Raw genomic sequence first — 11,364 nt, forward strand, 5'->3', positions numbered from 1 at the left:
CCCTCCTCTATTCCTCCGCGGGCGGGGGGCGGGGCCCGGGGCGGAGCCCAATGGGAGCGAAGGGGCGGGGCTGGGCCAGCCGCAGCCAACCGGCGGCGCAGAGCTCTGCCAGGGGCGGGGCCAAGCGTCAGGGGGCGGGGGCTGCTACAAGCCACGCCCCCTCCCTTTGAGGCCCGGCCCCGCCCACTCACCCAGCGCCACCCGGAAGAGGCGGGCCACAGCTGCGCGGGGCGGGGCCGGGGGGAGGAGCCCCAGAAGCTCCGCCCCTTCCGGCCGCCCCGCCCCCTCCAGCAGCAGCCTGGGGGGGATTGGAGGAGAGGGGCGGTGACGTCACAAAGCAGTCAGGTGGTGGGAGGGGCGGGGAGGGGGCGGGGCTTGTTGTCACATGACCTGCGCAGGGCGGGGCTGCCCAGTGGGGGCGGGGGCAGGGCCACCTCCAGCAGCTCCGGGACCTCCACGATGGGCGTGGTGGGCGGGGCCAGCGTCGGGCTGCGAGGGGGCGTGGTCAGCGGAGGACACGCCCACCGCTCCCTCTCCCCCGTTGGCCACGCCCCCTCCCCCGTCACTCACCGCCGCTCCTCGGGCGGGGCCAGGGGGCGGGGCCAGGGGCGGGGCTCCTCCTCCATGGTCTCCAGGGACACCTCTGGGGGGGCGGGGCCATGGGACCCATAGCGCCCCATAGGGACCCATAGAGCCCCATAGGGACCCTATAGTGCCCCATAGCCAGCCCCATAGAGACCCACAGGGACCCATAGCGCCCCATAGCCACCCCACAGCCACCCCGTAGCGCCCCACATATACCCCATAGTGCCCCATACCCGCCCCATAGCCACCCCATCTGCCCCCCTATCACCCCACACCACCCCATAGCCGCCCCATAGCGCCCCACAGCGGGGTCTCACCCGAGGACAGCGGCACCGGCAGGCTGGGCTCCAGAGCCTCGCGGGGCACCTGTGGGGCAGGAGCTGTGGGGCACGGCCCTCCTGGCCCCATAACCGCCCCCCCAGCCCCATAACCACCCCCCCACCCCATAACCACCCCCCCAGCCCCACAACCTCACCTCCACCTCGCTGGGCAGCTCCATGGGGCCCGGGCGGGCGCCGCGGCCCCACAGCTCCCCCAGCTCGGGGGGCAGCCACCCTGTGGGGCACAGTGGGAGGCACTTGTGGGGCTGCCCCATAGCGCCCCATAAGTGGGGGGGGACTGGGGGGGCGCTCACCGATGGTCGGGGTCTGGAAGAGCTCGGCCGGGGGAAGGCGGCGCAGGGGGGGGGGCTCCGGGATCACCTGGGGGAGACCCACGGATGTGTGGGGCAGCCCCATAGATCCATGGGGCGGCCCCATAGAGCCCAGGGTGGCCCCATAGATTCCCAGAACCACCCCACAGACCAAGGAGGGTGCCCCACAGATACAAGCAGTGCCCCTCAGATCTATGGGGCTGCCCCACGGATCCATGGGGCCAAATCCCAGATCTATGGGGCCGCCCCACAGATCTATGGGGCCGCCCCCCACTCACCAGGGGCTGGCAGTGCGCGTGGGGCTGCAGCAGCAGCGCCCGGAACTCGGCCTGGGGGAGCTGGGGCTGGGGGTCCCTGTGGGGCAGCCGTGGGGCGCGGCGGCGCCGGGGGACCTGGGGGGGGCACGAGCCGTCAGTGGGGCAGCCCCACGGCGCCCCCGGCCCCATAGCGCCCCCCGGCCCCATAGCGACCCCCCCTGCCCCACAGACTCACCTTGGGCGGCAGCACGCCGGGCTCCTCAGGTGGGCGTGGAGCTGGGGGGCGGGCGTGGGGCGGGGTGAGGGGCTGCCCCACAAGTGGCCCCCTGCCCCATAAGTGGCCCCACAAGTAGGCCCCAGCCCCACAAGTGCCCCCAAGCTCTCACCGGGGGGCAGCGTCGGCTCCTTCGTGACCTCCACGACCTCCTCCACTGTGGGGCAGCAGCGGCGCCGTGGGGCTCAGCCCCCCAAGCGGCCTCCCCCTGCCCCATAAGTGCCCCCCCCGCCCCATAAGTGCCCCCCCCCGCCCCATAAGTGCCCTCACCACTGGGCAGGAGCTCGGGCTCGACCTCGACCTCGACCAGCAGCTGCAGCTCCCGCGGCGTCACCTCGGGCAGCTCCTCCTGCGCCCCACAGCGCTATGGGGCAGCCCCACGGCGAGCGCCCAGCCCCATAACTTGTGGGGCAGCCCCCCGCCCCCCGGCGTGCCCCATAACTTGGGGGGCGCCCACCTCCAAGACCGGCACCGTGGGGAGCTCGGGCTCGCGCAGGGTGATGACCTCGGGGGACACCGTCAGCGCTGTGGGGCGGGATGTGGGGCAGGGCGGTGTGGGGCAGGGTGTGGGGCACGGGGGGGTGGCCCCACAAGCGCCTGCCCCACACTTGTGGGGCTGGGACTCACCGGGAGGGGGCAGCTCCATCGGGGGCAGCTCCTCCAGGCGGGGGAGCTGGGGGGAGATGGGGGGCGGTGTGGGGCGGCTATGGGGCAGCTATGGGGCAGCTATGGGGCACGAATGGGGCAGCCATGGGGCAGCCATGGGGTCACCATGGGGAATCTACGGGGCCGCTATGGGTAATCTATGGGGCACTGTGGGGTCACTATGGGGTGCTGTGGGGCAGCTATGGGGCAATGTGGGGTGTCTATGGGTCAGCCATGGGGCAGTTACGGGGTCACCATGGGGAATCTGTGGGGCTGGGGCCTCTATAGGGAATCTATGGGGTAGCTATGGGATGTCTATGGGGCTCTATGGGACTCCTATGGGGAATCTATGGGGCACTGTGGGTCGCTATGGGGCAGCTATGGGGCCTCTATACAGAATCTATGGGGCCGCTATGGGGCACCATGGGGCGCTGAGGGGCAGTTATGGGGTCACTATGGGGCGCTATGGCGAAGTTACGGGGTCACTATGGGGCGCTATGGGGTCGCTATGGGGCAGTTATGGGTCGCTATGGGGCGGTACCTCCATCAGCTCGGTGGGGCTGGGCAGCGGGGGGGCCATGACCCCAAAGAAGGGGTCCGGGGCCAGCTCCAGCGTCGCCATCAGGGCGCGGGCGTCGGGCAGCAGCTGGGGGCTGTGGGGCGGTTATGGGGCGGTTATGGGGCAGTTATGGGGCGCTGTGGGGCAGGCTATGGGGCAGGCTGTGGGGCAGGCCGTGGGGCGGGCGCTGTCTCACCGCCGGGGGGGGCTGAGGTCGATGTTGGGGGGCGGCTGCACCCGGTTCAGGCGCTCCAGGACCTGCGCGGCCTCCTCTGGGGGGCAGAGACCCCATGGAGGCCCCATAGCGCCCCATAACCACCCCATAGTGCCCCATAACCACCCCATAGTGCCCCATAACCACCCCACAGACACCCCAATACCCCCCTGTAACCCCCATAGCCCCCAATAACCCCATAACACCCCACAACCCCCTTATAATCCCCCATGACCCCTTTATAACCCCTTTATAACCCCCCCCAACCCCCCCCATAACCTCCCCCAGCCCCATATAACCCCCATAACCCCCCCCATACCCCCTTATAACCCCCCATAACCCCCCTATAACCCCTCCCAGCCCCCTGCCATGACCCCATACCCCCCCATAACCCCCCTATAACCCCCTATAGCCCCCTATAACCCCCCATAACCCCCCATAATCCCATATAACTCCCCATAACCCCCCTATAGCCCCCCATAACCCCAATAATCCCCTATAGCCCCCCAATAACCCCCCCATAACCCCTATAACCCCCCATAACCCCCTATAACCCCCCCCAGCCCCCTGCCATGACCCCATATAACCCCCCATAACCCCAATATAATCCCCTATGACCCCCCCTAACCCCATATCCCCCCCCATATCCCCCCCATAGCCCCCCATAACCCCCCATAGCCCCCCCAATAACCCCCCTATAGCCCCCCATAACCCCATATCCCCCCCAATAATCCCCCATAACCCCCCCAATAATCCCCTATGACCCCCCCTAACCCCCCCATATCCCCCCCCAATATCCCCCCATAACCCCAGTAATCCCCCCCATAACCCCAATAATCCCCTATGACCCCCCATAACCCCCTATAGCCCCCCATACCCCCCCATAGCCCCCCATAACCCCAATAATCCCCTATAGCCCCCCCTAACCCCCTACAACCCCCCCCTACCCTGGGTGTGCTGGCACTGCCTCCCGTAGACCCTGGCCAGGCCGAGCTGCAGCAGGGCCGCCAGGTAGAGGGAGCAGCGGGGGGGCGGGGCTCCGGGCACGAGGGGCGGGGCCAGGGAGCCGGGGGGCGGGGCCGAGCCCAGCACGAAGCACAGCAGGGCCGCGCTGGGGGCGGGGCCAGGGAAAGGGGCGGGGTCACGGGGAAGGGGCGGGGCCGGGGGCCCATAGAGCCCTAGAGGGACCCCATAGCACCCCATAGAGCCCCCATAGGGCCCCATAGAGCCCCCGAACCACCCCATAGCCCCCCATAGGGCCCCATAGACACCCATACCCACCCCATAGAGACCCCATAGGGCCCCATACAGCCCCCATGGGGCCCCAGAACCCCGCATAGGGCCCCATAGACCCCCCCAGCGCCCCATAACCCCCCCTAGACCCCAATAGACCCCCAATTACCCCCCATTGACCCCCCAAATCCCCCCATAGACCCCCCATAACCACCCCACACCCACCCCATAACCCCCTATAACCCCCCCAACTCCCCCCATAGCCCCCCATAACCCCCCCATTTCCCCCCAATACCCCCCCAGAGACCCCATACCCACCCCATAACCCCCCAACCCCCCCCCATTTCCCCCATAGACCCCCCCTTATCCCCCATAACCCCCTTTAGGACCCCCTAGACCCCCATAACACCCCCATACCCCCTCCAGAGACCCCCATTCCCACCCCATAACCCCCCCCGGACCCCCCCAACCCCCCCCAATTCCCCCCATACCCCACCCCCAACCCCCCCACCCACCCCCCACCCCCCCAATTTTCCCAAATCCCCCCGAATTTCCCCCAAATCCCCACCATGTCCGGGGCACGTCCACGGCCAGCGCCTCCCGGCGGAGCAGGCGCGAGCTGCACGTGGCCGCCAGCCTGGGGGCGGGGCCACAGGGGGCGTGGTCAGAGCCGGAGGCGTGGCCTCGGCTATAAAAGGGGGGCGTGGCCCCGCCCCCTACCAGATGGTGCCGAAGCAGCCGGAGCGGCGCTGCAGGACCTCGGGGTGGTAGAACATGGCTGGACCCGAAAAGGCAGGGTTTTCACCCAAAAAAAAGGGCGTGTGGGGCGGAAAAAGAGCCCCGGCAGGATCTCGGGGGGCAGAGCGGGAATTTAAGACTAAAAAACGCGAAGTTTTAGCCCAAAAGGAGGCGCTTTTAGCCTCAAAAGATGCTGTTTTAGCCCAAATCCGCCGCTTTTCACCCCAAAACTGCCCCCCAAACCCCTCTGTTTTGCCCGAAACCCACCAGTTCTGCCCCCAACCCACCAGTTCTGCCCCCAAACCCGGCTTTTTTGCCCCCAAACCACCGTTTTTTCACCTCAAACCACGAGTTCGAGCCCCAAAACCCAGGTTTTTAACCCCAAAAAGGGAGTTTTTGCCCCAAACCGCCACTTTCACCCCAAAAACCGCCCCCAAACCCGTCTATTTTGCCCCCAAACCCGTCTTTTCTTCCCCTAAACCACCGATTTTTCACCCAAAAGCACTAGTTCTAGCCCCAAACCCCCTGTCTTTAGCCCTAAAACCCGGCTTTTTAGCTCCAAACCGCGAGTTTTAGCGCCCAAAACCCAGTTTTTTAGCCCAAAACCGCCGCTTTTCACCCCAAATCCGCCCCAACCCCCTCCTTTTTGCCCTGAACCCAGCAGTTCTGCCCCCAAACCCCAATTTCTGCCCTAAAATCCCTCTTTTTTTGCCCCCAAATCCGGCTTTTCACCTCAAAACCCCTCAAAAACCGCAAGGCTTTGCCCCGAATCCGGGATTTCTGCCCCCAAACCCAACTTTTTCACCCCAAAACCGCGGAGTTTTGCCCCGAATCCGGTCTCTTTCACCCCAAAACCACCCCCAGCTGAGGCGTCCTGCCCCGAATCCCCGCTTTCAACCCCAAACTCGCCAAAAAGCCGCTTTCGGCCCCAAAACCCGGCGCCCCTAATTCGCTTTTTTTGGCCACGAAGTGGGAATTGAGCTAAAAACTGAGGTAAAAAGAGTCTAAAAGTGGCCCAAAAGCGCCGCGTTTCACCCCAAAACCCTTCGCTCAGCCCCGCACTGCCGCCACCTGCCCCCAATTAGCCCCAATTAGCCTTAATGAGCCTCAATTAGCAGCAAGGATCCAGCTCCGGGGAGGCGCCGCCGGCGCTGTGCGGGCGCCCCGCGGCCGCCCCCTTTTGTACCCGGCGCGGGGACCAATCAGCGAGCAGCTCGCCTCAGCGCTGCCGGCCAATCAGCGGCGGAGCTGCCGGCGCGCTGACCCCGCCCCTCTCCCCGGCGTGGCGGGAAAGGCGGCGGCCAATGGGAGCGCGCGGCGCCTCAGCGGGACGGTTGCCATGGGGACGGCGCGGCCAATCAGAGCGCGGCGCCTGCTGGGCGGGACCCCATGGTGACAAGGCGGCCAATGGGCGTGAAGCTGGGTTCCCATAGAGACAGCGCGGCCAATGGGAGCGCGCGTCCTCACGTGGGGGCGGTTGCCGCGGAGACGGCGCAGCCAATGGGAGGGCGCGGCGCGGATTTGGGGCGAAAACGGCGGAAATCGGGCAAAAACAGCAAAGCGGGACAAAAGTGGAGAAAACGGGGAAAATCCGGCGGGGCTTTAATTGGCCGGATCCGCGGCGGCGCCCAGGAGGCGCTGGGCCAGGGCCTGCTCCAGCTGGGGGCGGGGACAGAGGGGGCGTGGTTTAGAGCCGGGGGCGTGACCTCGGCTATAAAAGGGGGGCGTGGCCCCGCCCCCTTCCAGATGGTGCCGAGGCAGCCGGAGCGGCGCTGGAGGACCTCGGGGTGGTAGAACATGGCTGGACCCGAAAAGGCAGGATTTTCACCCAAAAGAAGGGGGGTGTGGGGCGGAAAAAGACCCTCTGGAGGATCTCGGGGGGCAGAGTGGGAATTTAAGACCCAAAAACGCGAGGATTTAGCCCAAAAGGAGGCGGTTTTAGCCCAAATCCGCTGCTTTTCACCCCAAAACTGCCCCCCAAACCTCTCTGTTTTGCCCCAAACCCACCAATTCTGCCCCCAAACCACCGTTTTTTCTCCTCAAACCGCGAGGTCTAGCCCCAAAACCCTTTGTTTTTAGCCCCAAAATGGGAATTTTTGCCCCAAACCGCCACTTTTCACCCCAAGACCTCCCCCGGACCCCTACTTTTTGCCTTAAACCCACCAATTCTGCCCCCAAAACCCGGCTTTTTAGCCCCAAACCGCGAGTTTTTAACCCAAAACAGCGAGTTTTAGCGCCCAAAACCCAGGTTTTTAGCCCAAAACCGCCGCTTTTCACCCCAAATCCACCGCCTACCCTCTCCTTTTTGCCCTGAACCCAGCAGTTCTGCCCCCAAACCCCAATTTCTGCCCTAAAATCCCTCTTTTTTTGCCCCCAAATCCGGCTTTTTTCCTCAAAACCCCTGAAAAACCGCAAGGTTTTACCCCGAATCCGGGATTTCTGCCCTAAAATCCAAGTTTTTCACCCCAAAACCGCGGAGTTTTGCCCGAATCCGGTCTCTTTCACCCCAAAACCACCCCCAGCTGAGGCGTCCAGCCCCGAATCCCCGCTTTTAACCCCAAACTCGCCAAAAAGCCGCTTTCGGCCCCAAAACCCGGGGCCCACCCCCTCCCTAATTCGTTTTTTTTGGCCATGAAGCGAGAATTGAGCTAAAAACTGAGGTAAAAAGAGTCTAAAAGTGGCCCAAAAGCGCCGGGTTTCACCCCAAAACCCTTCGCTCAGCCCCGCACCGCTGCCTCCTGCCCCAATTAGCGTTAATTAGCCGTAATTAGCCGTAATTAGCCCCAATTAGCAGCAAGGACCCAGCCCCGGGGAGCCGGCGCTGTGCGGGTGCTCCCTTTTATACCCGGCGCGGGGACCAATCAGCGAGCGGCTCGCCTCAGCGCTGCCGGCCAATCAGCGGCGGAGCTGCCGGCGCGCTGATCGCGCCCCTCTCCCCGGCGTGGCGGGAAAGGCGGCGGCCAATGGGAGCGCGCGGCGCCTCAGCGGGACGGTTGCCATGGGGACGGCGCGGCCAATGGGAGGGCGCGGCGCGGATTTGGGGCGAAAACGGCGGAAATCGGGCAAAAACGGAGCAAAGCGGGACAAAAGTGGAGAAAACGGGGAAAATCCGGCGGGGCTTTAATTGGCGGGATCCGCGGCGGCGCCCAGGAGGCGCTGGGCCAGGGCCTGCTCCAGCTGGGGGCGGGGACAGACACACGGGGGGCGGGGCCTCAGTCGGAGGCCACGCCCCCTGGGGAGGCCACGCCCACGCCATAGGGCCCCATTGAGCCCTATAGGGCCCCATAGAGCCCCATAGCTCCACTTAACCCCCCCATAACCCCCCATAGCCCCCCATAACCACCCCCCATCCCTGGTAGCCCCTCCCCTTTCAGGCCCCGCCCCCCTCAGGCCCCGCCCACCTGCAGCACCGCCCCCTGGGCGCAGGCCCCGCCCCCTGGGCGGAGCTCCCCGGGGGTGGCCGCCAGCAGCACGCGGTGCTCGGGGGGGGGGCCCAGCCCCAGGCGGTGCCGCTGCAGCTCTGGGGGGACAAAAAGGGGGGGGGGGGGTTAGGGGGCGCTATGGGGCGCTGTGGGGTCTCTATGGGGCGCTATGGGGCACTATGGGGTGCTATGGGGCACTGTGGGGGCTCTATGGGGATTTATGGGGGGTGTATGGGGCGCTATGGGGCTGGTTATGGGGCGCTATGGGGCTCTATGGGGCGCTATGGGGTGCTATGGCGCTCTATAGGGCTCTATGGGGCACTATGGGGCACTGTGGGGTGCTTATGGGGTGCTATGGGGCACTGTGGGGTCTCTATGGGGCTCTGTGGGGATTTATGGGGGGTGTATGGGGCGCTATGGGGCTGGTTATGGGGCGCTATTGGGGGTTATGGGGCGCTATGGGGCTCTATGGGGCGCTGGGGGTCCCTATGGGGCGCTATGGGGCTGGTATGGGGTCCCTATGGGCCAGGCAGTCCCTATGGGGCCCCAATGGCTCCCTATGGGGCCCCGCCCACCTCCCTCAGGCCCCGCCCACCTCCCCCAGGCCCCGCCCACCTCCCTCAGGCCCCTCCCACCTTGTTCAGACCCCATCCACATCCCATAAGCCCCTCCCATCCCCTTTAGGCCCCTCCCACCCCCTTTAGGCCCCGCCCCCTCACCCTCCCGGAAGCGCCGGCTGTCGAAGGCGGCCACCAGCGGCTCCTCCCCCTGGGGCCAGGCCCCGCCCCCCGGCTCCCCGGCGTGGGGGGCGCGCAGGGCCAGGCCCCGCCCCCGGGGGCGTGTCCGGAGGAAGAGGCCCCGCCCCCCGCTGGCCACCAGCAGCCCCCGGCCCAGCCCCGCCACCAGCGCCTCCAGGGCCGGGGGGGGCGGGGCCGGGATGAGGAGGCGGGGCAAGGGAGCGGGGCCGTGGGCGGGGCTTCCGGCAGCCGCCAGCAGGTATTCGCCGGCCGGAAGCCACGCCCTCCAGGCCAGGGCCCCGCCCACCCAGAGGGACAGCCCCAGCGCCGCGTCGCCTGGTGGGAAAAGGGCGGGGCTTAGAGCCAGGGGGTGGGGCATAGAGCAAGGGGGAGGGGCTTAGGGTGAAGGGGAGGGGCTTAGAGGCAAAGGGAGGGGTTTAGAGCCAGGGGGAGGGGCCTAGCGGAGAGGCCACGCCCCCTTTTTGGTAAGGAGGGGGGCGGGGCTTACCTTCCGCCGGGGGGAGGGGCTCTGGGCTGTCCAATAGGATGGCGAGCTGCTTGGTGGGGGGCGGGGTCACGGCAGCGGGAGGGGGCTGGGCTGCAAACAGGAGGCGTGGTCAACCCGAGGCCACGCCCCTTTCATTAAGCCACGCCCCCTGGGTAAGGCCACACCCACCTGGGCTCCGCTCCGCCTCCTCATCTTCCGGGCTGGGGGGTGGGGTCTGGAGGAGGAGGGGGTGTGGTTATGTACAGGCCACGCCCCTCTAGGCCCCACCCACCTCCCCTTTAGGCCCCGCCCCCTCACCGTGTCATCGCCGCGTGGCTCCGCCTCCTCCTTGTGCCCCTTGGAGCTGCGCCGGGGGGCGGGGCCTGGGGAGAGGGGGGGGGGAGAAAACCCGGAAGTGCGGCCGGAAGTGGGCGGGGCCACCGGAAAGGCGCCCCATAGGGCAAAACCGGAAGTCCGTACAGCCAAACCGGAAGTCCGTACAGGAAATCCGGAAGTGAAACCAAAAGTAGGCATAGGGAACATGAAAATGAAACCGGAAGTGCCCATGGGAGGCGCGCACCCCCTTTAAGCCGCCCCCCGGAAACCAAAGGACCCGGAACTAAGGTTCCGCCCACGGAATTTCAAGCCCCATTGCCCCTCCCCCTCACCTCCCGGCCCCGCCCCCTCCCCGGCGTTGGCCCCGCCCCCCGTGCTGACGCACCGTGGCGCTGTGGGCGTGGCCCCAGCAGGCGGTACACCTTGTAGGGGCGGGGCCCGTCCAGGCGGGCGCGCTCGGGCAGCTCCTGCAGCTCGGGGCACTTGTGCAGGGCGCAGCGCAGCCGGGTCTTGCAGATGGCCGGGCCCGGCGGGGGCGTGGCCCCTTTGTACTCCGCCCACGCCTGTGACGTCACAACCCGGGGGGGCGGGGTCACTCGGGGGCGGGGCCAAATGGGGCAAAGGGGGAGGGAAACGGGGAGGGAGGGGGGAGGAGGGGGCGTGGCTCGCCCTGGGGGGGCGTGGTCACCTGGCAGAGGGCGGCGGCGGCCCCGCCCCCAGGCCCGCCCCTTCCGGCGCGCTCCCAGGGCACCCTGAGGGCGCTGCGGGCGGCGTCGTCGAACTCCAGCCCCGGGAAGCGGCCGCTCTGCGCCTGCGCCAGCAGCCAGGGCAGGAGGCGGCGCCGCCCTGACGTCATCTCCGCCGGAAGACGCCTGCAGCGACCCGGAAGCGCCCCGTGAGAACCCGGAAGCGGCGCCGCGGGGCCGCAGCCGGGCTCCGGGGGGGGTTTTGGGGGGATTTCGGGGGATTTTGGGGTCCTGGGGGAGGTTTGGGGGTCCCGGGGGGTCCGCTGGGTGCCGTTTCCCCCCCTCACCCCCCCCCCGCCGCCTCCGCAGCTCACCGCGCGCGCGCCGCCGCCGTCACGTGACGCCGGAGCCCGCCCCTGCCACGTGACTTCCGCCCCCAGGCACCACGTGACCGCTCCTCCCTCCGCTCTCCCCCCTCCCCTCGGCGCTTAACCACGTGACCCTCCCCCCTTCCCGCAGTAACCACGTGACTCAGGCGG

General features: G+C 67.4%; 2 protein-coding genes across 2 annotated transcripts; both read right to left on the minus strand.

The window, feature by feature from the left end:
* Positions 1-7: 7 nt before the first annotated feature.
* Positions 8-5,195, minus strand: REC8 (REC8 meiotic recombination protein; the record flags this gene model as incomplete). The annotated part of the gene is made up of 16 exons (XM_082780405.1): positions 8-105; positions 192-298; positions 391-489; positions 571-643; positions 903-951; positions 1,061-1,140; positions 1,220-1,286; positions 1,516-1,629; positions 1,730-1,770; positions 1,881-1,925; positions 2,039-2,117; positions 2,955-3,066; positions 3,169-3,244; positions 4,134-4,297; positions 4,988-5,056; positions 5,140-5,195. 16 exons carry the CDS (start codon positions 5,193-5,195, stop codon positions 8-10), a joined length of 1,329 nt encoding a protein of 442 aa, XP_082636531.1.
* Positions 5,196-8,256: 3,061 nt separating this feature from the next.
* On the minus strand, positions 8,257-11,361 carry IRF9 (interferon regulatory factor 9). The gene is made up of 9 exons (XM_082780583.1): positions 11,200-11,361; positions 10,828-11,011; positions 10,525-10,702; positions 10,122-10,186; positions 9,993-10,038; positions 9,825-9,914; positions 9,299-9,652; positions 8,559-8,677; positions 8,257-8,334 (listed from the first exon to the last, which is right to left on the minus strand). Exons 2-9 carry the CDS (start codon positions 10,993-10,995, stop codon positions 8,278-8,280), a joined length of 1,077 nt encoding a protein of 358 aa, XP_082636709.1. The 5' UTR covers positions 10,996-11,011; positions 11,200-11,361; the 3' UTR covers positions 8,257-8,277.
* Positions 11,362-11,364: the final 3 nt, after the last annotated feature.

The sequence above is a fragment of the Aythya marila genome (assembly GCF_965140915.1).
Source record: "Aythya marila genome assembly, chromosome: 28".
In the NCBI taxonomy this organism is placed as follows: Eukaryota; Metazoa; Chordata; class Aves; order Anseriformes; family Anatidae; genus Aythya; species Aythya marila.